Source organism: Dromaius novaehollandiae, chromosome 3 (assembly GCF_036370855.1).
Source record: "Dromaius novaehollandiae isolate bDroNov1 chromosome 3, bDroNov1.hap1, whole genome shotgun sequence".
Taxonomy (NCBI): domain Eukaryota; kingdom Metazoa; phylum Chordata; class Aves; order Casuariiformes; family Dromaiidae; genus Dromaius; species Dromaius novaehollandiae.
In genome coordinates, this window is record NC_088100.1 from 118296177 (window position 1) to 118323703 (window position 27527).

General features: G+C 39.0%; 1 protein-coding gene and 1 long non-coding RNA gene across 4 annotated transcripts in view; one reads left to right on the forward strand and one right to left on the reverse strand.

Moving 5' to 3' along the window:
• The window catches only part of LOC112980075 (uncharacterized), a 59702-nt gene extending 48497 nt beyond the window's left edge, over positions 1–11205 (reverse strand). Inside the window, exons 1-2 of the long non-coding RNA XR_003258340.2 lie at positions 10064–11205; positions 1959–2072 (exon numbers count right to left, since the gene is read on the reverse strand). This is a non-coding gene — a long non-coding RNA (uncharacterized LOC112980075). The remainder of the gene's footprint in view (positions 1–1958; positions 2073–10063) is intronic.
• Positions 11206–11590: 385 nt separating this feature from the next.
• CDC42BPA (CDC42 binding protein kinase alpha) overlaps positions 11591–27527 on the forward strand; it is a 193058-nt gene continuing 177121 nt past the window's right edge. For 2 of the 3 annotated variants that reach the window (XM_064509927.1, XM_064509929.1), the window contains exon 1: positions 11591–13115. In XM_064509927.1, the coding sequence (XP_064365997.1) occupies positions 12920–13115 (196 nt within the window). In that variant the 5' untranslated portion in view covers positions 11591–12919. The remainder of the gene's footprint in view (positions 13116–27527) is intronic. The other variant, XM_026094724.2, reaches the window with a different exon arrangement.

Genomic DNA, 27527 nt, shown 5'->3' on the forward strand with positions numbered 1-27527 from the left:
TACTTTAATGGGAGTATTGTCATTGTCTTCAGTGGAGCTAGGCTTTCTCCACAGGGAGTCTGCCAGAAAATCCCAATAGCCATTTGTATTTTCCCATTTCAGGACAAAAATTAGGTACAGCATGTATTTTACCCGCTAGTGTACAGCTGTCACCACGGAAACCCTGTTTAACAGAGTGTGAAAACTTTTACAGTACTGGCTGGATTGATAGTGTTGAGCACCTTATTTCCTATTAAGTTTATTAAGGGTCTTATCATTCAAAAATTAGACTACTCCTGCGTGTACAAATAGCTCTAAGTATACACATAGCTACTACCTGTATATGTCTTTATATTTATCTACAACAAATCCCTTACTGTATTCCTAAATTGAATTCCACTCATCAAACATACCATGATGATATAACAAGAACTTCTATATTTTACAAGCACACACTAATTATATTTTCCATTGCAACATCCTGTGAGTAGATACTGCCCCATTTTGCAAATGGGGAAACCAGGGTACACAGAAGGTGCAGACCTTGTCAAAACCACGCAGCCAAGTCCTGGCAGATTTGGGAATGGAATCCATGAGTCCTGACTCTTTAGTTCCCCCGCTCTGATCACCAGACAACACCCCCTTCCTCTGAAATAGGCTATTTTGATTGAAAACAGATGGTGTACATTTTTGGCACAGTGCGTTAACTATATTAAAATGCTCTGAATGAATATGTGCTTATATCATACCTACATAAGTATACATGTATATGCATACATACTACATCTATGCATACAGAACTAGGTACGAGTTAAGGATGTATTAATTTACATATATCACATACAAATGTAATGGATATGCTGAAAGATACTTAAGTGCAGCTGCACAGCTGACATACCTAAATACATAGGCAGTATTCTTCAGTGGTAGTGTAGTAACACACTATGTATTCTTCCCTCTCTCTAAGCAACAGACTTTACATTGTTGATGGAGTATATACCCTGATGTAACTCACGTGTTAATGTTCTTTATCTTTTCATGAGAAGTTTTGGTGTAGTTTCAGTAAGAGATGAATTGCATCCTTTTGCATTAGCTCCAGGACCTATCTCCATCCTAGCTTGAACAGTGCCCTTAACAGACACCTCCTGCATTTGTAGCTTATTTTTTTCTGCAACTGAATTGTTATGTCTTAAATATCACGCTTATCTTTTGAATTTCTTCTTTCTGTGATAGGATTTTTCCCTGCATTAAGACTTCTCTAAACAGTTTGTCTTCAGCTAAGGACTGATAAACTCTGGGTTGGACTCGCTGTCTGTCAGGATTAACATCTTCCCGCACACCATACCCTGGAGGAGATGACAAGGGCCAGTTTGTAATTCCCTGATTCTTTGCCTGGTTGCCTGCAGCCTTGGGTCAGGTAAAGATGATCTGTCATATCAGCTGGTAAACTGCTCTGGAGATCTTTCCTGTGGCTGGAAACTACCAGAATCAGCATGTATCTCTTGCTATCTCCAACGCACCCCTGGCAAAGATGGGAGCGTGGGCCTTGGAAGCTACTTACGCACTAGTAACATAAAGCCTAGCTACAATCCCTTTCCACAAAGGGGCAACACAGAGGAGCCAGAATAAACAACCATTGACTGTATTTCCATTTATTTTATTGGTCGACTGGATTTTCCCCTTCACTTACCACAAAAGAGGTAAGGAAATAAGCCTTCAAATCCACAGTTATGCAGGGGGAGTTGAAAACAGCTCATTCCCCACGGGTGCTAATCCTTTGTCTGCACATTGGCCCCAGCTACCTCATGCCTTATATGCACATAAAGTGGGCTAGAGTCAGGGATGAGATTAGAATTCGGGAATTCTACTCCTCACAGAAAGGGGAGTCTGAGCAAAAACAGTTATTTTGGCCTGTGCTAATTCCTGCTGGATTGACCCATGAGTGCTCAACAGAAAAAGGAAATATTGCTGATACTCACTGCTCTTCAGGCTCTTTTGGTTCTAAATCTGCAGAATGCAGGAATCAGGAAATGCCTGCGCAAAGGTTTTGGAGAGGTCACAAAAACCAGAAGTATGCTACAGTGCTGGTTTATCTATGGATAAACAAAATATGGCCACTTATTACAAAGAAGAAATAGGTCATTCTCTTACAAAACTGTAGCTCAAAATATACAAAAAATAACACTTGTTTTTCTAGTTTTATAAACAATGCTGTAATGTAATAAGAAGATAATAAGAATAAGAAGATATCCACAACAATTGTACTTACAACATCAGCTATCAGCTGTTAATCAGGAGAGTACCTTACCTCAGCTTCTATCTTGCACAGGATGGATTATCATTTATATATCATATATATATAAAAAAATATATATATACATATATATGATCACATATATATGTTTATATTTTCCTGACTCTTTCTTAAGCTACTCAACTAATATTCTAGCACAACCCCTTCTTATTAAAGATTTGTGATGCTAATTTCCTCCATATAGAAAGATGCAGTAAACATATGTACTCCGGATAGTTCTTTTGCAATTTAGTACACGAAGCTATTTTGCTCTAACTTTGCAAAATATAATATAAATTTCAAAGCAAAAAAAATTGTTAAAAGAAAAGCCTGTTCTTGCAGGGTTTTTTTATTTTCCTATATGGAATCCAGGCCTCTCTCATATCAATAGAAAGGTCTCCAGGGTGACACTCTTGCCCTTTCTCTAGCCACTTTCTGCCAGGTAAGAGTCAGAGAAATGTAAAAGAGTCTCAAAAGCTCCATTCCTGATCAGAGGAAATTTTCCCAGTGCAGGCTAGGCAGAGACTGCCAAAGGCTTTGTTCCAGTTCCCTTTTAAGAAGCCATTGGAAATCGGTCTGAGTTAATTTTTCAGACTGTTCTACAGCATGAAGGCAATAGCCTGGACAAAATCTGCTAGATTCATCTCCCACAACAGCCCAATACTGGGAGGATAACAAGGTTGTTCAAAGGCAACACAGTCTGAGCCATTATGGGCTGCCGGTTTTGTGCAGCACAGGATCTTTGACCCATTGCTTTCCATAGGATTCAGACTACATTCTTACAATTCAAAATGCAAGCAAATTCTGCTAATAATCTACCTGATATTTTTCCATGACTACTTAACAGAGTTCAGAGACTAAAGAAAAATCTTAAGGTGAACATAACACACAATATGTATTGAATAAAAGAGCCTGCTTTTTCTATAGCACTTATCCCTTGAATGATGTCCTGAAGTGTTTTTTCATGTTCTCTCACTGTTTCCGTTATCTTTACCAGACAGCACATATATCTTATAATATACACATGGGGGAAACTGAGCCACAGAACTACATGATTAGCCTGAGACTACTTGGTGAACTGGCTGGAGATGGGAAGACTGCCCACTTCTCTTAGTAATCTATGCTTGGCCCCAATTCAGCACAGCACTTAGGTACTTGTTTAACTTAAACAAAATACTTAGTGCTTTACTATGAATCATAGACCTTTCTTTTTATTATCACTTTTACTGTAGAGTAAGGGAATTAAATCTTAGGAAAGCCTTGAAGCAAACAGGCACAGTAAATTAAACATCCTGAGGCTCTGTGCTCTGGGTCTGTCAGAGTCCCTGACCAAAGGCAGGAAAAGGAGCAGGTTCAGAGACTGTGGCCCAGCTCATTTCCTCCTGCAGGAGACGGCAGTGAGATTAAGGTCTGTAGGGTTGTTGCTGTGTGTAACTAGCCACAGGAAGAATGGCTCGTGGGTACATCCTGTGGAAGCTAATTTTATATCCACTAGCTACTTTCCTCGTTATTCAGTTGAATAAGTAAATCTCAACTTTGTAGAAAAAGCAGAAAGAACATCTAGTAACTGCTGATGATGTCTTTTTTATTGAGAATGCACAACTATGACTATCACTCTTCACTGTGAAAAGACAAATCTTTTCCTTGTAACATCTCCAAAAAACTTTTCATTACCTGCACGAAAAAAAAATCTTTATACCGTATGAAATGAAACTCCTCTCTTCAGAGATGGCCAAGAACTCATCCATAGTGAACACTGGACTCCAGCTGGTGAATCTAGCTGGACCTTGCTTCCTCCTGATTCACCACACATGCAATTTGTGAAGTTTTCAGGGCAAACTGTGAAGCCATGGTTGGTCTCCATGGTTGGCTTGGAGAAGAAAGATTTCAGGTGTAGATATACTGTGATGAATGTTTCTATGGTAGGCAAATATAATACTCTACTTAAAGTTTTGCAAACCACCCATGTGATGTGATGATCCACTGTATGCTTTGGCATAGTGAGGGAATGTCAAGGGACAGTAACATCTCTGTGGTGAAGGCTGAATCTAGCACCCTATTTCCTACTTTTCATCGTAACTTCAGCTTGGAAAGCTGGTTAAGTCTGAAGCTTGCCAAATGTATCTTAGTCACTTTTGCAAAAACTGAAGAAAATCAGCCAAATGACTTCTGAGTTGTGGGTTATTAAAACTTACCCTCATTGAAAATACTTAATTAGTTTTTCTTAGTCTTTTTCTTTGTTTGACTGATTTAGTTAAATCAATGCAGTCCACAGTAACACTTATTTTTGGCTTAAGAAAATGTCACTGCAGCTTAAACTTCTTCCCACCTGAATTACTGTGACTATGGAGAATTGTCCTCTTCCTGACCAATATGCACCCCTTTAGGAGAGGTTATTGCTCCCAGCCTGCTCTCTGATGCTTCTCTCTGCCCATCTTCAGGAGACTGTCCCTCCTTTTGATGCCTGGGGAGGACTAAGTGTGCCCCAACCTATTTCAGCCGAGGTGAACTGGTATATTTTAAACCATTACATAGTGATTCATCACTTAAACTCTTTCTTTTGAACTGAAGCACGTAGGGAGCACTTGTGCTGGGGGATTTCCTCTCACATTTGTAAGAACAGTTACCTTCACCAAGACAGCAGTGTTAACAAAATGAAGCTGTACCACTGACTGGCAGCTCCTCCTGCAAATACAGTTATTTCCAGGGCACAGGCCTTTCTGTCCACACACATAAGGATCTGAGCCAGTGCTATGTTCACACTTTTGATTAAACCAGTGCAAATATTTGTGTTTCTCTACCTCAAAAATACTTCAAATTATGCTTATAACCTTTCCATATAATTAATTCTTCTTAATTTTTGCATTGACTGTATACAAAGAAAAATGGTTGACATTGTTCAAAGTTACAAACCATTCTTATTCTAAAGATATCTGAGTCCAAACATTTTCTGTCTGCTTCAGAAGAAATGATGAGTTCAGTTATGTTCTTGCTGAGATTGAGGAGGCTGTTTTGCCATTGAGCTACGTGGGAACGTGACTAAACACTACATAACATTTTGAAATTGTCTTCTGTTGCCCATTTCTTTTCAAGATTTCCTTCTTTCTTTGGGAGGTAACCTAAAGTCACCTGCTGAGTGGCAAGAGATCTTTATTTATAGCAAATGCTTTCCATGAGTGTCTCAAGCTTTACAGAATGCTTCATTTTTCTATTAATTTTCACTGCAGAAAGATTCAATCCACAAAACATATTACTGGCAAATAATAAAGGAGTTGGGTTTTAGTCATTGTTAGCTGCAGCACTGCAATAATCTGCTTAAAATGTGATGACTGATAGCAAATTTAATCCATGAAGAGAGAGATGGGGTTTGCTGCCTGTAATATTTAGTAAACAAACTAAAAATGCCAATTGTTGATAAACCACAGCATTTTGATTTCGATCTACAGACCATGATGAAGGTGTCTCTTTACATTAAGTGTCCTATCATGGACTAATACATTGACTTCTGCCTGAATTGTAACTATCATCATTGCCTACCTCTACTTTCCCAATGAAATACTTGTTTTAGAACCTTGTTGCTGTTTTGCATTTTTTAAGTTAAAAATAAATATAAAATAGATGCACTGATATTTTCAATATATCAATGTTCTTTGAAATAAAATTTAATTTAACCAAAATACTACTTTAAAACAAGAAAAAAACCCTGAATTAGTCAGGGTTATAATCTGAAAACTCCAAACCTTGGGGAAATTAAGATCAGTATGTGATCTCTAGCACTCACTTTTATAATGAGCTGAGAACTCTGAGCCCTTCTCTGATGTAAGGTTTATCTAGCTCAACCCATCCTGGGCTGACATTCCCAATTATGCTCCTCGCTGGACTTGTTTTCACCTAAGTGCAGAATTTTCTACTGTTTACAAATTAGTTTTTTTCCCCTCTACCTCTTCACAAGCTTCCCTCCCAATCTCTTGCCAAATTCCCTGCTCTTGGCTTCCCCTTTCTAAAACACTCTTCCTTCCCACCTCCAAATTAATCATCACTCTCCCTCCCTCTCTCATGTGTATCCCATTTTCCCTCACTTCATCCTGTTTCCTTCCGTCTTAAAGATCTCTTAGTCACAAGTTTCCTCATTCCTTGTCTCTTTCATCATTGCTACTTATATGACAGCAGTAGCTAGCTGCATTTTTTAAAATCACCTTCAGTTAAGGCCTCATTGCATTCAGCTCTAAATACACCCTGTTTTCTTTTAAATCTGTACCATCACATGTACACCAGAAGACGTTTCAGAGAAACAGGTATTAGAAGCCTTGGTTGTGATTAGTAGCAACTATCAAATATTGCAAAGAATGTATGTTTACAAGCAGATCTCATACAGAGTTATTGTAATTGTAAGCTGAGCAACACTAGTTTTGCACAGGCACCAGCCTGTGCAGTGTAAATGTGTAATGTAGATTTATCCACTTTTCTTTTGAATCAATGGATTTCCTTGCAGTGCCTTGTGTTACAGTGGCAGAAATTTGCATCCATCCAGTTTCACATATAAATACATGGTCTTCCTGAGAACTCTTCAGTCTGAAAAGCCACTTGACCTGAGGAAGAGTTCTACCTCATTAAATAGCCTAATTTAAGAGACTGAAGTATCTTGAAGAGTTCAACTTTCTAAGGTGGCATAACAGATTCAGACGTTGGTGAAAGAAAACTTCTGCATAGACAGAGGAATCTGCAGGAGAGAATGGGACTATGGGAGGACAAAAGGCTTGAAAAGCTACCAATGTTGAAGACTACAAAAACAAGAGAGAAAAGAACATTCTTAGATTTATGTTACTGAAGAAAGGAGAGTAAGAACAACCTCAGACTGCTACACAGATGCTAACTAAGCTTCACAGCATCCTTGCAAGGTTCATCAGACTCAGTCCCACTTTTAAAGGAAAAATACACATTGAGAGATGAAACAGGATTATCAGAGTGCACACAGAATCCCATTTGGAGTCCAGCATGAGACATGATTTTGGTCAGTTTATAGTTTGTATCTTAAAAACACAATTCAAAATAATAGCAATTTCATGCAGTTGTAAATGAAAGCACTCCTCTCATCTTCCATAATCACAGAGGCTATTTTGTTCTTATTTGGAACACAGCACCCCTGGACACTTCAATAGGGCCAAAAGCACTTCATGTCTTCACAGAGAATTGTATCCTGGTGGTGGTCACATTTTCATTGTTTTAAATGAGGACTAAAACCAGAGCAGTGAGGCTGATATAAAACTAGTGAAGGGAGATCAGTATGATGCAATTAGTCTCTGAGGCAAAATTAGTCAGTTTAGCCACTCACAGAAAATCATTAAGATTATAAATAAGACTCCAAAAAACAATAAAAGAAGCATAAGGGAAGAAAAAGGGAATTCTATATTTACAATGTTCACATATAGATACATATTTATGATCATTATTTGGGGATTATGGAAATAATAAGTATTAATTTTGCCATGTATTGTTTAGCCCCTGTACTTTGACTTGACTGTAGACATCCTAGCAGAAATAGGTCTTGGGAAGGGATTTAGAGAGGAAAAGAATAACAGATTTACAGGTCTTTAAGAACATTAAGGCATGTTACTGAATGCATTATTACAGGTACTGAGCCTAATTCAGTTCTGTGAAAGAATCATCAGTTTCAGTGAAGAAAACTCCTTGTTCACTGGGATTGAGTCTACCCCATTTATAAGATTTATATGAAACTACAATACTACACATATTGGAACAAATTTTACTCACTTTACATATGAAAGCCTTCAATGTATTCCTAGTCTGTAACCAATGTGTATTATGCAGTTACCTGTAAACTGTTGTAACCTAAGTTGTTATTATAGTTCAGAAGATTGCAGTAGGACCCGCCTTTTGAAATGGCACCATCCCAATTTGTGTGCCTGTACTGTTTTTGCATAGAGTACAGCTCAGATTTTCATCTGGAGATGAACTGCTGTTTCAGTACAAACAAAGTGTGTCTACAAAGTCAAGTTTTGGAGAACACAAAAGCCTGGATGCAAAATTTAGCCAATATATAAGGGTCCCTTTTGAGTCATTCTCCCTGAGCAAGGAGCAGACCTACCAGTTAAAAGCATTTTTTTGTCTGCAAAGGAAGTGTATGGGATCCTTCTTGACTTTAGAATGGGTCTGCATGCCAAAAGCAGATATCTGTAGTATTTTCCCCTAAAACAGCATATTTCATGTCCTTGGATAGAAAAGGCAGTTTATTCTATCATACTAACATTAAGAATTGCCACACTCAAGATACATGTTGTTAATACATAAAATATATTGTTTCAACCATATCTTCCTCACACACCACTATTCCCTTTGTTGCTATCAGCTTTCTTAATTTATTGTAAGATGTGCTTTCCTTATCATCTGTACTTTTTTTTAGGTATCATAAACATGTGCAAAGCTAAGTAATAAGAAGCAAATATTATTGTAATATTAATAAAATAGGAATGGAGTAAAGTAAACACATGATAACTATTAAAGATAATGCAATACATTAGCACTATTCACGTGACATTTGTATTTTTAGGACCCTGTATATTTCAGTGACAGAACATACAAGAGAGAAAGAACTTCTGAGCCTTATGCTAAGCTCTTTTGTTGGTTTTTCTAAATATTGACTGAAGTCTTTCTTGCATTCTTTCTTGTAAATCAGAGATACAATATTTTTCTATCGCATGGGGATATTGTGGGAATAAATCATCTAGTACATAGATAATTTTCAGCAAATAAAAATGTGCTAGTCATTGTTTTTATTACTTACGTTCCTCGCAGCTTTTGTGACAGAACTGGTCGCTAGAGCCTGAAGGGCGTATCATGAATTGTTGTGGAAAACAGCCTATATATTTTTGGACAAAGTACAGGCTATCAAATGAGTAGAGAACTAATAATTTCTGGGGGTTTGTGTCCAACTGAGGCTTAAAGGGAATGGTTTTAATAGAAATGTATCCTGTGCCTCTTTAGTCTCACTTGAGCTGAAAGTATTTTGAAAAGAACTGACTTGATGTGTAACTTCTTTCAAGGGGTGTTGACAGAAACAAGAGTTAGGCTTTATAACTAGAAATATAGGAAAACTAAGTGCCTTTGCTAGGCATCCTTATGAGGCAATGCTTCCGTGTTTGCAAACATTTGGACTGCGATTAAAACAAATAAAGACTTTATTACTGGCTGAGGAAAACATGGTAACATAAGTAAATAAGTGAAATATCCACACCCATCATATCTCTGGCAGTACTTCTCCAGTTCACTTCCTACCAACTGGTGCCAAAGTCCATAAAGCTAACATCCCCTTAACTCTTTGTTTTCTCCCTTTTCCCTCTACCGTGCTATTAATGGTTAATGTATGTTCAGGATGAGTTGGCTTACATGTTTCCAGTCTCTATGGGAAGTGCATTTTGATCTCACCCTCCTACCCTGGCAGTAGCAATTTATTTTTTTTGTTGCCATCCATCTTCCCCCACCCCCAGCTTCAATACTGATTTCCACAAGTTCAGTGAAGAGCCACCAGAAAATATTTTACTCTCATTGTACAATGGCCTGAGTGCCACAGCTTCAGGGTGGTCCCATACCACGGAGGCATTGTGGTGACTTGTTTAACAAAGACTACAGTAAATGAGGATCAGTAGCACACAAGATCATTACAGCAGGCTCCTGTCATATCAAGGGGGTACCCCAGCACAAGAAGGGAACCCTTTTGTGTCCCGGTCTTCTCAGTTTTACCCTAATACTTCCACCAATCACAAGTATACTTACATTTTTAGTTGTTTTTAAAGATGTTTCTTTGAGAGTTTCTGAGTAAAAAGCTTCCAGACGTAAATTCTCTGTATGTTTCTCCACTCACCAGGAGCTGGCATGAAAAAGTTTCTTGCTTTCAAAGACCTTTGTCCGAGCTCTTGGACCCCCTTCCCACGCTCACCAACAGAAAGCGGTCTCCTCACCTGCAGAGCCCACCTGTCCTTCCTTTTCGACAGCGTAAGGTGGAGGGAGAGTCACTGTCCTCTGTAGCTTCAGGCCACTGAGTTGACATATAGCTGAGTGATTCTGAACAATACATATTTTTCCATAAATCTAAGACAAATGCACAGGATTTTCCTTTTTTTTAACCTTGATGCTGTATTTTATCTTCATCTACATGGATATATAAGACTGTCAACGTAAGCTGGCAAAAAAGCCAGTCTAGAAAAATTTATTATATAGATGCTTCTTGTGGGAAGAAGCAGCTGAGGGTCTTTTGCTGATTATCCAAATGAGGGCATATGTTCCTGAATTATTTCCTTCCTATGAGCTCCAAGAGATACTGGGTTTAGTGGGCTTTCAGGGAATGCCAGACTTCACTGATTTCCACTGACCCTTGGTCAAATGGGCCAGAAGCGGGCGATCTTTCTCCCAGTTCATCCCACTTCCAGGGAAGGCCAAGTTAACCTAAGTTATGAGTTGACCTGAAGATGGTATTGGTTTAAGGCCCACTGGTACCGCATCCTTGACATATTTTGAGGTGAAAAACGCTGCCACACACTATTAAGCGGCTGCCATTTTCCATGCCAGAGATGGTCTAATTTCAGCACTGAGCCCGCTGTGGATTTGCTTGCGTTACACCACAGATTCCTACGGCATGAAAGGCATTTCAGAGGGGAAGACACTACCGCGATGAATCAGTGTGTTTTAAATAATCTAAATTCGAGGCAAACGGGGCCCGTACTATCACCTGGAGCTTTCCTAAAAAGCTCGGCACAGATGCCGCTAAAGGAAAAAAAACCAAAAAGACCCAAAACCCACGAGCCGGAGCGTTCCTCCCCCGGCCGGCCGGATTTTCAGGGCGGTATTTTTCAGACGAAAGGTGTAATTAGGCGGAGGCGACGCCGAGCCCCGCGCGGCCGCCAACGGCTCGGGGCAACCGCCACAGGGGCGCGCGGGAGGGAGAGTGGGAGGGGGAGGGGCGAGGCAGGGCGGCGGCTCCGCTCGGCGGGGGGCGGCCCCGGAGGGACCCCGCCGCCGCCGGGGGAGGGGGGACACGGGCCCCGGGGGGCGCCCCCGCGGCGGCGTTGCGCGGCGGTCTACCCTCCCTCCCTTCCCCTCGGTCCGCCCGTATCCCTGCATTCCCTGCTGCAGCATCTCTCTCTCTCCCTCTCTCTCCCCCCCCCCCCGCCTCCCCTCAATCCCATCAGTAGCGGCGGCGCCCGGGCTCGGCTCCCCGCGCTGCGGTGGTGCGCGGCGGCGGCTCCCCCCCGCCGCGGCCGCCATGTTGGGCTGCTGCGAGCTCGGCGGCGGCTCCTGCGCGTGAGGGAGGGAGGGAGGGAGAGACGGAGGGAGGGAAGGAGGGAGGGAGCGGCGGGGAAGAGGAGGGCACGGAAGCGGGGGAAACGGGGGAGGGAGAGCGCCGGCTGCAGCCGCTCCCTGCCCTCCCCCCGCCTCCCCGCACACGCACGGACAGAGGGACGGAGGAAGATGCCCTTTGCCCGGTGGGGCGAAGCCGGGAGAGCATCTCGCCGCCGGCAGTGAAGCCGCCGCCGCTGGGGCCTCCTCGCCCCCGTCCGGCCGGAGCGGGGAGCCCGGCGTTTCGCCCGCCCGCCGCAGGACGTGCACCGGGCGGCGGAGGAGGAGGAGGAGGAGGAGGGCAGGACGCCGCCGCCGCAGCCATGGGAAGGATTTGACAGGGTTATGAGCGTTTTCCACCCGCGCCGCGGCGGTGCCGCCGCGTAGGGGGTGCTTAATCCCGCCGGCCGGCCGCCCGCCGCCGCCGCCCCTCGGCACCGCAGAGGAGAAGGGGGTGAAAAAAAAAATGAAGACTTTAGTTTTTTTGAATCACTGAAAAGCCTTAAAAGGAGACTCGGTAAGGAGGAGGCCGGGAACGGCTCCCCGGGGCAGGACTTGGCTGCGCCCTGAGGAGGGGCTGCGCCGCGGGGACCTGCTCCCCGCCCCCACCCGCGGGCCCTGGCCGCGGATGCGCCCTCGGCGCGGCGCGGGCGGAGGCGGGGGGCGCTCGGTAGCCTCCCCTCCGGGGCTTTCTGTGCTCCCCTTCCTTCTCCTGCCGGGGTTTTTGGTTTTTTTTTTCCTCTTCTCCTCCTCCCGATCCTTTCTGGGAAGTGAAATGCTGATGCAGACTGAATGGGGCTTTTACACTTTAATGATGCAGTGGGATTCTTTTCAGGATTATGTTGCATGATTTGAATTTTGGATGAAGGAGAAGACCTTTTCGGATAGATAAATACACACACACGCACGATAAAACTGGTGTCGGTCGGTCTCGCTTGAATTTCATTTGAATTATTTATATGTCAGAAGTGACTATATGTATTTTTTCTTTTCTATTAAACACATTAAAAGATTTTTTTTAGGATAACTATTTTCTTTCCTTAAAAATTCTGTATACACGTACAATATATATACACACTTGCACGCTGCATACGTGTACCTGCAACTTACTAGGATTTATTTTCAGGCTGGGAACGCTGAGGTGGGTTGTAAGTTAAGCACCACCCCGGTTTGACACTCGTTTAGAAAATACTGTTGATTTTTCTTTTTTTTAAACAACACTACCTTCAAAACTTGGTTTTTGTTTTTGTTTTTTTTTTAAAAAAAGTAATAATAATAATTAAAAAAGAAACCCCAATGCAAACTGAAACAACCATGTCTGGAGAAGTACGTTTGAAGCAGCTGGAGCAATTTATTTTGGATGGGCCGACTCAGACTAATGGGCAATGCTTCAGTGTGGAAACCTTGCTGGATATACTCATCTGCCTTTATGATGAATGTAATAATTCCCCTTTGAGAAGAGAGAAGAACATCCTTGAGTATCTAGAATGGGGTAAGTTTGAACGTGTTTATTTTGTGTACATCCATCCATGTTCTTGTCTGCTTTGTATACTGTCTCTGTGACTTATATGTAAGAGGGGATTGTTTATAACTCAGTGTTTTACTGGGAAGTATTATCAGTTTTAATGTATTTAAACATGCCGGTGGTGATAATAAGAATCCCATGTTGGTTATTTGTTGTTGAGGTATGCATATGAAACAGAAAATCTTTTTTGACATGGATCAGATTCTGGTACGTGAGGTATATTTGCTTGCCTTTGGGCCCAGCTGTTGAGTTTTGTATCCTGAAGTTACTGGGAATTTAGAAGAATGAGGGATAAATTCTCTGATACCTGGAAAAAAGATGAGTATGCAATCCTGTGGTTTGCACCTGCAGTCAAATCTATAGCACTTTAAAATGAAAGGTTTGACCAAGAAGAAAATCTTTCAGCTATCTGGATATGTTTTTGAAATGTATGTGAAAATGGAGAAAAATACATTCCCTTCTTAGGCATAAAGTCATTGTTACCTTAATTAGACTGATTTTCCTGGTAAGGAAAATAAAGTTGAAAAGCAGAAAAAGACTGTTTCCCTCTATTTCCATCTTCTTAGTTTTAGCATGATTTTATAGCATTTATAGGTTTTTAAACAAAAACAGGTGAATGACAGTGATCCAGCTCTCCTTAAGTTGCCACAGGACTGGTTGTCTCTATTTTTTCTTTTATTTTCTTCCTCCTTTTAAGTATAAATGCAAAACAGAAGATACAGTCTGCGATTAGTACCTTGATGAGAACATTTACTGTATGTGACCTTCAAACTTCAAAGTCATGTTGTAATTCTGCATTTAAATTTAGAATCATTTATCAACCTACAGTTTGTAACAAATACATCAGCAGGCTGCCCTTATTAAAAAGACACATTTTCAAAATACAGAACAAGCATTTGATTAATTAACTGGTAGAGTTCTTCATAATGAAGTCACCGAGGAAAGACATTGTTTTGATAACTGATCTAACAACTTGGGACTGGTGTGTTTTTATTTTTCTGCTCCTCACTGTGGTCATACTGACATCTAAAGGACATCTGATTCAGTAATTAAGTTTCTTTGTTTTCTTGCTATCTGGAAGAACTATAATTAATGTATCTTATCTAAGGAGGAAATAGTAATTAAAAATTACTTCTGAAGAACTTTAATGTTATGGCATCCAGAAGCTATGAAAGATTTGAAAAATCCAGTGGCTCAAAGGAAATTTTTATGTGAGAATTTACTGTATATAGCAATGCCTTTGGCAATATGGTATCCTGTAAATGAAAAGTTAAAGGTGTCAGTATGATCAGAACAATGAAGTCTTTGGGATCCTTCATGGTGAATGCTGATGTGCTTAATGATAGTTGTTGGACAAATGGATGCATCATTCTAGGGTTCAAACAGTTCCTGAAGATTTCTATACTGAATTTGACAGGTTGCTAATGGAAATAATACTCTATTTTGGAATGGCTAGAATACAGTTTCTTGCTGGCCTGTTTTCCTGCTCCTTCTTTGCTCTCCCACTCCAGCCATGCCCTAGCAGGATTCTTAACCTTCACGTTGGAGCAGCTCCTCCCCTTTTCAAGCCTGAGTTGCAAGAGTGCTCTGTCTGCTACCAGCACTGTTATCCAGATTTTTTAACTGGAGATTTTCAAGAGGGTTTGTGAGGTGAAATGTAGAAGCAATGGCTCCTAATACGTACTGTGCTGGAAGTGTCTGCATGAATGATGTCTTTATCCTGCAAACGCTTATGCGTGAGTCGTCTCTTCTGAAGCTAGCGCTCCTAGTTAAACTAGCTGCCTTCGGCATTTCTGCTGTGATTAGGGGGTTGGCAGAATGAGATTGTTACAGATATATTGCACACTCCAGCTCTTGGGTGCAGTGCAGCTCTGAAGCGCACCCTGTTCTTTGATATAGTCATAACCTCACATATTATCTTTTCAGAAAAAGGGGAAACAGTGTAAGTGGTTGATTAGTAAGAGATTGTATGTGGTTTAAAGTCAGAGACGTACCAAATAGTGGTAAAAGTGGAAGGCCGTCAGCCAGAAATTGTAGGTTCAGTCCCTGCTGCTGTCAGTGACTCAATGTTTAAGTGCCTTCATCTCTTTTTACCAGCTTTCCTGTTTGAACAGTAAGGAAAATAATACCAATTTGAGACCAGGGAGTTCTGAAGAGTACTGCTTGCGAAGCACTCTTAGTTTTGAATGCATGGTATAAAATAAAGTGTGTGTTCATTTGTGTTTTGCATCAGTGGAATAAATCTTGGTGCCTGGTGTATCTGCTACTGGGGTTGATGGTTGCTGTTTTGGAAAGACATTCTGTGGGGTTATGCCAGAGGCTCCAAGCATTCACAAATTTGCTTTGTTGTTATGTGTAGTTCAATCTGAAATCATTGGGACTAGTCTTAGAATGACTGTGAACAGATGCATAGACACTTAAAAGACCTGGGATGTTTGAGCATTTACAAATTACAAAATACAAATTGACTCCTGAGAACTGTGTATCTTCTTAAGGTTAAACTGCTTGTTTAAATTACTCTTTCTAGGAGTAAATAAGATTATATTTTTTAATTAAGAAAACCCTAATAAGTAGATGGTAGACTCCTGTTGAAAATGACAGCAGATAATTTATTCTAGCTTTTCAATAGTGCAGTTTCAGGGTGGGGCTGTTTGGTTTCATGTGGTTTTATTTATTTTATTTATTGATATGTGGATTTGTATTTTTGTTTAAACTGTTCTAGGCCTGAGATGTTACATGCCATGTTTCATGTAAGACTGAATATTAATAGCACAATTCAAAAATTTTTGGAAAAGGGTTAGGAGGTGTTCTGGCATGGAAAAGCTAATATGCTTTTAGTGATAGCCATGTGCCTACTGCTGTATTTAGAGGAGCTAAGAAGCTTCATGTTCTAGCACTTGGTTCTTCTAGGAGTATTTTATGTACCTGTTACCTAGTTCTGTAATTAGTTAAAAAGTGAAGCAGAGTAAAACAGATGGGCATCTTAATTTTCTTATATCTTTTGGTTTTTATTATTACAAGTTTAACTCAGCAAGTGCAGAAAGCAAGGTCTCTGCAATGTGGCAAAATTGATTTTTAATTTTTTTGTAGGTTTTCAGTTGTCTTGAGATACTTGAAATGACATTAGATTAATTTGGTGTCTGTTTGATTATTTTGTGATTTAGAATCTGAAAACTTTTAAAATCCTTTTTTGATTTAAAGTAAAAACATAATTTCTTTGCCTATTTTTATATGTTGCTGCTTTTGTGACATGTGAATAAGATGGTTTGGTTTTGTTGTTTATTTTATGTGGGGACTTTATACGCAAAGACAACCATGCAAGCAACCAATGTATTTGAGGTCTGACATTTAATTGGGGCATGTTTTGAGATGACGAGAAGGAAATGAAACGTTTAGACTTGTCTTCTGCATATTTGATGCTAGTTTTAGTTTTAATCTGTATTGATGGTTAGTTGTGTTTGTGGCTTAGCAAAAGGATTGTCTAATTTTAGCCACTGGAGCTTACCAGGACCAGCTATTGAGAAATCCAGGCATGTTGCTTTTTCTTTTCTACAAGTGTACGAGTTGCCACTGTTACTCAAGACTGTGAGGGAGGTAATGCAGGCTGATATGCTGAACCTAGAAGATAGGGTGGTAGAAAAAAAACTTTAAAAAAATGTTTTTGTTTTAGAAAAGCTTCCTTTATAATGGCACTGATTTGAAATAGCTTTAAAGAGAAACTAGAGCCTTATTATTTAGGATGCACTGAAGGATAACTAGAGAAAACACTACAAAGCGTGTGGAGATCTAAGGAAGGGAGGATGGAGGGCACTACCAACAGCTGAAGATAAAATCTCAATTCTTTTTCTCTTGTATGAAAATGTAAGGTTTTTTCTTTTTTTCTCTTTTTTTGTCTGATGAAGTTAATCTCATTTTATCTCTAATAAAACTGGAATGTGGTGTTTTTGCAGTGCTGTTATGGTCATAGACTAGACTGTCGCCATTGGTCTCATACTGTTGTCAGTCAGATGTGCAGCATCTCTTATGGACCTTGAAAGAGTATTTTTATCATGGTAAAACTTTTTGTCAAGATTGAGTTGTGGAGAGGTTGTCTGTGGTTTTTCTTTTTTGGAGGGGTTGTTCTTTTTCTCTCAGAAAAAAAGGTACATCTGTTTTCTAGTTTAGGTTTGTTTTTAAATATAATTAACAAAAAAAACCTTGCTGATTAACTTTTGCCCCTCTTCTGTGTTGTTCATCTGTTTGTCAGCAATGGAAGAAATCACAAGAGTTATCAGATATGGTTTGTTTATGTCTGTTTTAAAAACAAACTGTTTTACAAAAATCCTTCGTTTAGGCCCTATTCTCTGCAGAGATAGCAGCAAAGACATAACATTGAACCTTCTCTAAGACTTCTTTATTTTTTAAATACCCTTTGATGCTTAGTACTATCTAACCCGTTAGAAATAGATTTTTTTTCAAAAAATTACATTTTAGGAATTATTTTTTTTTCTGATTATAGTCATAAAACTGGGAACACGTCTTGGTCTGATTGACATATATGAGAACGATTATTCATTTATTTTTTAGAAAAGAATGGGCATCCTGCCTGTAAAAGGCCACTTAACAAGTACTTAAGCATATGCCTACTTTTAATCATGAATGGTTTTTCTGCCTACAGTTGGAGTATATGGAGCTAGGGGGATCCATCTACATGGAAGTCATTGTAGTTTTAGGGGCTCACAAATAAATTTCTAGGTCGTTGTTTACATGATGACTTGGACTGCTTATTCGTATAAACTTGTTTCTGTTACATATTTGAAGTTAACAAATGTATTTTAATGATTAGAAAGAGGTTCATTAATGCTGTCAGAGACTGCCTTCAAATCTGTATGTTTCAGAGTAGTGTGCAAACAGCATTTATAGAGAAGCAGTTTTATATCGAATTACTAAAAAAAAAAAAAAAAAAGTACACAGAAGTAAGTTGAAGAACAGTTGCTTATGCACACCTTACTGTTAGGTAGCTCTGTGTTTGACCTTTGTGCCTTTTAACCGTGATCTCTTGTATATTTATTTCAGTTTTAATTTTTGTCTTGTGCAGAGGAAATTAATTACTGTAAGTTAATCAACAGTTATGGCATGACCAAATGAACTGTGAGACCATTCAGTTTTCTTTTAGATTAGGGTTAAAGCCAGTTTCTGGACCAGCAAGGCATTAAGACATTGTAATACCTGTTCATTTCCTAAACATGTTTACAGTACCCCAAGTCTTCTTAATTTATTCTTACTTAAAATGAAGTTTTTGAAGGCTGTTCTTTTGGAATGGGGAAGTTTGCAGGTAGTCAGAGGCTGGCTGATGGACTTCTGGAATACCTGTGCTTGGGTTGACTGACTTATGGCAGTGGTGTCCTTTTTATTGCTTAGACATAAAACTGGACACTAGCAACTAATACTTCATCTTCAGGAATTTTAAGAATGCCTTTATTCCATCTGGAAATTCCTAGCATGCTTTGGTCCAATGGTCCAATAGGGACAAATGCAGAAATAAAATTATCCGAGTTAGTCTGCTAACTGTGCATTATATTCCTCATGGCATAAATAATTAATTCCCTGTTAATAACACATTTCCCATTAAAGTGTTAATCCAATAGTTTGTTAGTAGGATGATCATAACGCACTGCTAAAGTCGATTAAAGGTGCGTTTAAATTCTTAATGTCTGCATAGCATATGATGATGTGCATGTGTGTACCTGATGAAACTCTTTCCTCATGTCTTTTCCCCCTCCCTTTTCTACTGATTTTTACTGGAGTACTCTTTTTATAAACTGATGTATATTATTCATAATTGACTGAAGAAAAGATGTTGCACTGTAAGTTTAATCAGCTTATTTGGTTCAGTATGGTTAAAACACTCTGGGATATATTTTTACAAAGGTTGAAAGAAACTACCTTTGTTTTTGAAGATCTATTTTACACACCTCCATTAGTGCTTGAATTTTGAATTGCAGCAGCAAATAGAAGTAATTTCACTTCTGAGTCATACCTACAGCTGGATAGTCAAAAGTGCCAGTGCTTTGAATTTCTATTGCAATTAAATTGCAAATACAAAATCTCCAGATACAAAATGGATGCAGGCCGCTATTTCAGAAAATGTTTTTTCCTAATTATTTTCTGAAAATTGACACTGTAAATGACATCGGAGATGTCTTTGCAGAGTATTAACCCATTCAAAGCATCCCTAATTGCTTTGGCATAGTAAAAACCTATCACCTCCATCTCCACAGAAAACTTCCAGAAGCAATTAGAACCTGTTGCCAACCTGCAAAACCCCACTAAAAATGTACTGTAGTGGGGCCAGTTGGGCCAGAATTAAAGGGAAGGACCAACTCCTTAGATTCTAAGTTTTATCTTTAGGCAAAGCAGGTTACTCTTGTGTTTGTGTGTGTTTAGTTTGATTTTCTTTTTCTGGCAGAACAACTAGAATATTTTGTTCTGCTGTAGTCTAACTTAACACATTATTTTTCTGAAATCCTCATTAAGCTTGGGAATGCTACTAATGTGGATTAAAATCTTTAAAAAATGCAAGTGAATTAGGTCGGTCATGTGCAATCTTTTGTTAACTACAAGATTTTTATTTCACATAGTTTAAACATGACATTAGGCTTTATAATAACTGCAAAAACCTTCTTTTCAGACAGGTCAGTTTGCTTTATTTCTAGTAATACAGCCTAATTAGGTTTACTAGCGGTCACCATGGATAAAATCCACATGAGGTATATCCAGACTCCTAAGACTTTGTGTTTCATAATTCTTTCTTATCCGTATCCAGACTTCCAGTTTAATTTAAATTAGTTCTGTTACACAGTGTTGTAGGTTTCTTTTATTCTTAGGGATCAGACTATTGGTGAGTACCTTGTTGGAGGAGTACCATGACGTCTTAGCTCAGGAGCTTGGAAGTACTCCTTCACTCTGGGTGGAAGATACATGAACATTTTTTCCATGTAAAGTGATTTTTTTTTTTTTTAGTGTTCCCTCTCACTGTTGCCCTTTTTTTATTCTTTCCAGCTTAAAATCCTGCCTTATTTCAGGCTTTTGTGACTGACAGGTTGCACAGGCAGTGAAGAGCGCACAGGTCTCCATTTTTGAGTACTCCCTCCTTTCCTTTTTATGTATTTTTTTGTGGATAACTTTCTTCCTTAAAAAGCTTTAAGGTATTTGCTTTAAGCTGAGGGCTCCTCTTTTGCTTCTCTTTGCATTTTTGTTTGCTTTTTCTCCAAGCCAGATATCAGTTTGTCTTTCTAATACCATGTGAACATCCATGTGTCAAACCTGGTATTTCCATGGTCAGAATGATGGTTTCTTGATCTTCATTTTTGTTTAACACCCCCCCCCCCCCCACACACACACACAATCCACCATCATCCCCAAGCTTTCATCATTTTGTTGCTCAGGTTCACAATATAGACATTGTGTGCAGAGTAACAAAACCCCCCTGTCTATTAAATAAGAAGAACACACATGCACACACGGAGAATGTCTTCTGTAAACACCTTGTATATATCTTATTAGATCTGGTACATATCCATCGATTTACTAATATGAATCATTTGTACTTGTAAGCTCTTGTAGAGCTGGGGCCTTAGGCTGTTTGTTCTGGCTGTGAGCTGCTTTACTCCTGTGGTCTAAATATTAAACGACGAAAGTGAGAGAGCGAGCGTGTAGCTTTATAGTTTTAATAGCTAAAACTAAAATAAAAAAGTAATAGGAAAAGTGGCAAAGACTTCTGTTACATGAGCACAAAGTAGTTTAAGAAAATGACATTCATACTGTTGGTGCACCATAGTTCCAAGATGCTTCCTGCTCTTTGCTCCTTAACGCTCTTTCACCTTTACCACGCTCCCTTTTGTAAATAAAGCGTTCTGTTGTTTGAATGTTTTGCAAGAAACGTGGTAACAAGAAGAGGAGGAAATAAAAGTTGGTATTTTAATTGTAGCTTCCTGGTGTTATCTTGGGTGGGGTGGCTTAAGGCTAGCTAAATCCTGTCTACCACTGATGTCTGTTTTGCAGGTGCTTAGGTGGGCAGAGGGACTTAATCCAGTCAAAAACTAACCCTGCAAAAAAGCTCTTACGTCTGTTGGTCCAGTTCTGTGAAGAGATCGTACCAGTGCACGTACAAAGGAGGGGAGGGGTAGGACTGTGACTGCGCAGGCTTTTAGTGGCTTAACCTAGTGTAGACCTGCACTGTATGTTTAGGGGCTGCCTGCAGCAGTGTAAGAACCATACAAGGAGGTTGTGTGTCATGTTTGAAACAAAATTTTGACATTGGCAGCTTATTTTTATATATACTTGATGTAGAAGGTCAGTGAGTTTTTTGTTTCCATAGCAGTTACCTAGGCTTTTCTTTTGTAAATGGGAATATTTCTAATAGTGAATAGGAATCTTCAACATGGTTTTCTGATTTTGATGATGGGGACTTCCTGGAAAAAATCTGTATGTCTGTTTCTGTGTTTTGTGGTATTTGGCATAATATTGTTAATTCTTTTTAAAATGCTTTCCTTTTATATTTTTTAATTGAAATACAAGGATTCCTATTTTAACAGACTTGGAACAGTTGTGTCATATTTCCCCCAACTTCTGGAAGGCACTTGATGAGCACTATGGTATTGTGTTTTATATAATTACAAAAGAATCCTTTTGTAATTTTGGTAGTGGCTGATACAAAAGAGACTTGTTTTTGCCATGATTTGATACGTTAGAGGGAAATTATAGAAACAGATTCCTACACAAATAGAAGTTTGTGGAGAAAGTCGTTATCATTTAGCTGTGCTCTTTCTGCCCTAAAAGGTCTATTTTTTTAGTAGTACCATTTTTTCCTTCATACCAAAGAACTGCCTTTGGCTAATGAAAGATGCAATTCTAAACCTCTGTACCTTTGTAAAAGTCATTATTTAACCCTTAAAGGGGGGGGGCAGGGGAGGCAGATATGTAGGCATACATATATGTATGCCTAAAAATAAATGTACACAAGTATGTTTTTGTTTTTGTTTTTTTTTTTTTTTAAACCTTTGGTAGGGTGGGTTTTGTTTGTTTTCTTAATACTCTATCATCTTACCTTTTTTCTCTGGAAAAAAGGAATGACTAAGTATCTCTATTGATGATAATCCAGACTCTCAGAGTTTTGTTTCCCTGGTGGTTTCATGGTTAACTTGATCCTCTAGTAACATTTGAACTTGAGAAAAGGTGAAATGGGAACCAGTTGCTTCCAGTGGTGTTGTTTCTTAGCTTTTTCAGTGAATATCTATGGTAATATGCCACTGAGTATACGCTGCCTGAGCTACTGCCAGCACCTGCAAAGACTCTTTGTGGGTGCTTTGTCAGGGCTGTCAGCTGAACTCCTCAATGGTGGCCTAGTGCTTTACTGTTCAGGAAAAGAAAGGGTGCAACAAGGGTAGGGAGGTGCTGATTTGCTGTCTAGCTACATGCTACTTCCATTTTTACATTCCTCTTCCCCTGAACTCAAGATTATTTAATGGAATTATTCAGTATTTTTTACTGACCATATTGCATTAACATTGTGATCCTTGAAATTGCCAGTGGACGTGAGTATCTCCCAAGAAATTTTTGTCATTAGTACTTTAAATGTAGCCTTAATTTCCTCATCAAGTTTTCTTTGTAAGAGAGCAATCCAGTCTCAATGCTTTTTGCTTTATCTTGTCATGTAGGTTACACTGTCAAAAAAAAAAATTAACCATGTATGTGAGCATAGTAATACTTACAAAAGCCTCTTAAACAACTAGAAAACCATATGGTATGTTGCTGATCATTGACTATTCTTAAAACTTCAATATATTGAGTTATTCTTCTTATAAATGAACAATAGTTTCATGCCATATGTCTCTCACTTTGGAGCTAGGTTACAATTTTTGGTGATTTCTTTTGTGTGTGTGTGGTGTGGTTTTTTTTTTCCCCCCCCCCTTCTGTTTAAGAAAACTATTTTCTCTAATGGATCACTTAATCTGTTCTTACCAGATCTTTCACTTGTTTGAGGCAAATATTTTCTTTGATAAAATTCAGTAGGTTTGGTGTAATCCCAGTGTTTCTAAGGCAATGAAGAAGACTGATAAATCTTTGTAACACTTTTGCAGTGCTAGGCTACTATTTGTTTTTGCTTTTAATTTAGATTTTCAGTCTCCTTCAAGCATGCCTTGTCCAGTTCTTTCTGTCTTTACCTCCTCTCAGCATATGAGGTGATATTCTCTTGGAGTTACAGGGTGTGAAGGTCCTTTTTTTTTACCACTGTTCCAGTGTCAAGGGTACAAAATCATTTCCTGTGGGAAGGGGCAGAGGAAACGTGCAGCAGATGGAAGATGGTAAATGAAGTAATTTTGGCGAGGCTACAAGGATTTCTTCTTGGTATGCTGATCATTGTTTTTGATAATCCTTCCCCCCTACCACCGAAGCTTGTGGCAGAATTTCCATTAGCTTCAATAGGAGCCAGGTTAAGCACATCAAGCTGCAGGCTTTGAGTTAAGCTTAAACACTTATTAGAGAGATTTTGGGGTCTTGTGTGTGTGTGTGTGCGCGCGTGTGTGTGTGTGTTTATAAAGCAACATAGATTTGTGTGTGTGTTGTGTAATACCAAATGTTCTTTCTCACTTTGAGCTTTAAAGTAAAATTGAAGTATCAAAAGTTTGTAAATATGCAATTTGCAGATATTTTGAACCTCTCAGTTTCAACCTAGGACTTGCTGAATAGACCCTCAATTTCTCCTTGATGCTCTCTGCCTTAGTGTCTGCTCTGCTACGTTATTCTTCTATGCCTGGCACTTCAGGACTGCTGGGGGGTTTTCTGCTGCTTTTTTCTCTTTTAGAGAGACTAAGTGCTGACAGGATCTCCACTGAAAGGCACATTTCCCGGTCATGGCTGGTGTATCAGGACTTCAGAAAGTTAAGACATCTGAATGGAGATGGATCTCCAGTGGATTTTTAAAAAGGAAGGCTATCTGTCCTACAAGATGAGTGTATGTGAAACTGTGAAATAGCAATTTGGGTGGTGCATGTAGAAGAATCTTTGTGTACATATATGGATAGGTGTATATGGAAACAAATCTTTTTTTCCCCACAATAATATTACTTTGACTTTAAGTGGTAGGAGTTAACTTACAGCTGTGAGCCAAAACTGTGATGTCTGTCTAGTTGGGACAAGAAAGCATCTGCAAGCCAAATTCTGCTCTCATTTAGTGGATAAAAATGTGAAGTTAATTCACTGATTCCCATACAGTATTACAGCAGTTTGTTTGCTGCTGAGCTTTTCAAGAAAGCCAAGCCACTTGAGGGCATTAACTGGTTAAGCATTAAAACTAGGGCTCAAGCACTATAGCTTTTTCTTCTTCATGTCCGGAGAGAATATTTCCTTTATTTTGCTTTAACTTTTTTAAAGTTTACTTTAAAAGTGTATACTTCATTTTGAGTGGATTGTGATTGTCCTTTTTTTCTTTAGATAGTGTGATTCCTGTTGAGAAAGTAATTTACAGTAATACTGGACACTTGAATATATTGCCTTGAAAATCTGTTTGAGAAAAGTGGGTGGTTATTAGCATCTTAAGCATCTTTGCAAAGAGATGGAGGCAGAGCTGTGACTTGCTAGAAATCATTCAAAAATTCAGTGGAAAAGCAGTTTCTAGGATCCAGCTCTTTGTGTGTTCCTTCCAAATTTTTTCCCAAGTTTTTTGAAATGTTGTTTACTGTGGAAATTCCTGAAAGTGTAGGTGGTTTGTATCTTCTATGTGTTTTAAGTGCTTTATTTATTTGCTTAGATCTTCAGTGTGCTGTTCATGTGCTCTTTTTCGTGGTGTAGTTATTTGAGAAAGCTGCTTCGCAGACTTGGAAACTTAGTTCTGTGATCTCGTTGCTGTTATGACCGCTTTCCTCCCTCTCCTGAAGCTTTAGTATCGTACAGTTCAGAACAGTGGCAATTGTTTTATTTCTCACAAAGGAAGTTCTCTTTTCTGCGATGGTCAGGTGGATGTTTGCCAGAATTATGTTTTGAGCAACTATTTGTGTATGTTGTACTTGGACCTCCACAAAAATTAAGCTCCCTTTAACTCATTCAGCAGTTCATATCTCACTCTTTCAAAATCTCTTCCACAGCCCCAATGCTTGCACTGCCAGATATTTCAGGAAAGTTGTTCCAGAATGTCTGAACATCTTTATATAAAAATTAATATGTATATTTAAGGCTAATATGACACTTGCTGTGTGGCTATAGGACTTTTGTTGACTTGAGTGGGTTTTAGGTAAGATTCTTGACAGTGCTGGAGCAAGAAACTGTAGTAGGCTACAAAATTAAGTTCAGAAAGAAGAAAGTGAATTTGTATATAACATTGATACAGTAGAAACTTTTCCCTTAGAACTTTGTATGCTTTCAGGAAGTCAAGTCTGATGGCAAAAGAGGCAACCAGAAACTCCATTATAGTCTTCACCTAACACTGGAGATTACCTGCTGGAAAGCTGTATGTGCAATTTCTCAAAAGAGTCGCAACTGAAGGATCATGTGACTCCTTTGATAACCCGGTTGCTAGCTGTTAGTTGAGGTAGTAGGACAGCATAAGTAGGTAATTTTGCTGTATGGATCAGGACACCCCACCCCACCCCCCACTGCCTTTTTTCCCTCCTGCCAGTTTCTCATGAGTATCTGCTTCCTGCCTATTCCCACTTCCCTTTGAATCTCCCTGCGAGCAATTGATTTTAAAGCAACTGTGCAAAGTAAAACTGTTAACTGGTTCCAGTAAACTTTCCATGAAGGATAGATGCTGTATGTTTTTATTTAATTTTGTTCCTTTATTTTGTCCTTACAGTCTTTTAAACATATTCTGTATGGTGCCCTGAGGTTGGTTTGTTTTTACAGCAGTCATAACATGACAGTATAGAAATGCTAAATTTTTGTTCATGACGTAGTACTTTATACATAGCAACTACCCCCAGGCACAGTGTAATTTATGTAACATATGTAATTTTTTGCATAGTAAATTATCATGATTTACTTATGGGGGGTTTAATAAGAATATTTTTGAGCGAGATTCCTTTGCCACTCTATTATAACTTGTGTTTATCTAGTGGGGGCTTTTTCTGCTCAAAAGCCTTTAGTGCGAATCACTGTAATTTCTCTTTTTGTTCTGCCTAACTCAAATGGCAAAAGTTGTTGAACTGTCCCAAGGTAGTTATTTATGAAATACGTGGACTAGAGGAATCGGAGAGCGGGCATTGAGTGTCTCTGAGTTCTTGTTTGAAAGTGTGGTGATGGCTGGAATTTGTCTTTCATGGTCTACTGTCATAGCCAGCCCTTGCACGCATTTCCTGAAGATGGAGAAGGACTAGCTATTCCTGTGCTCTACTGTTTCACATTTAGTTTTTGTAAAATGATGGTGATTTAGGGTTCTAATCCTTGATTTGGTATAGTAGGACTTTAGAAACTTTCCTTTTACTCCATCTGTTGTAGTCAGGTGTGGAAGGTCATGAATGAATCTGCTTTGAAATGGTGAGCTTGACTGAAATGCATTTGTCTTTTTGCTTGACCATGGAGTAGGATTTGGGATTTTAGTCCAATCTTGACTTCATTAGCAGATGGAAAGAGAAAAGAATAACTTTCAGTGAATACTTTGAGATAAATATATATATATATATATATATATGAGCTTTTTTGAAAACAGCATTAATAAAATATTAAACTTCTGCCTGACCATATGACATCTAAAATGATGGATGGTCATTCACACCTGTGTAAAATTATAAGCAGTCATAACAGTAGTGTTTTGTATGTTGTTTTTTTCTTCTTTTTTCATTTTGTTCTTGGATCAGTAAATTCTGAAGGATGTGCAGGCGAACCCAAATCCTACATTAGTATTTGTTTTGGAGAGCTTGAATAGCTCATTTGTGGTTTTGTTGCTTGTAAACAATGCAGCTATCCCATCTCCTGCTGAATGTTCTTATTCTCTTTATTTTCTGCTGATGACTGTATCTGTGTCTGAACAATATTAAGGAAGGGTGCAGATCCAGTTACTCACTGATTCCTGGAGCTAAATCACAACTTGCAGAGAAGAACTTACTGTTCTCCTGAACTTTTTTAGATCCTTTTACCCTTCTCACTCTTATGTAACAGAGGAAGCTTTCTCATATATAGTATTAGTATACTATTCTTCTTCTGCCCTCCATTTTGTGAGGTCAGCGCTACAGTAGGTCTAGCTGTAAATTAAATGGAGAATAATTCCTTTACTCATCCCTTCGAATGCTTTTTCTGCTCTTGCTTCTTGTGTCTGCTGTTGGTTAATACACTCTGAACTGCAGTGCTCAAGAATTTCCTAGGTTTTATTAGTACAATCAGAATAAGCTTTGTTTTAAAGTACTT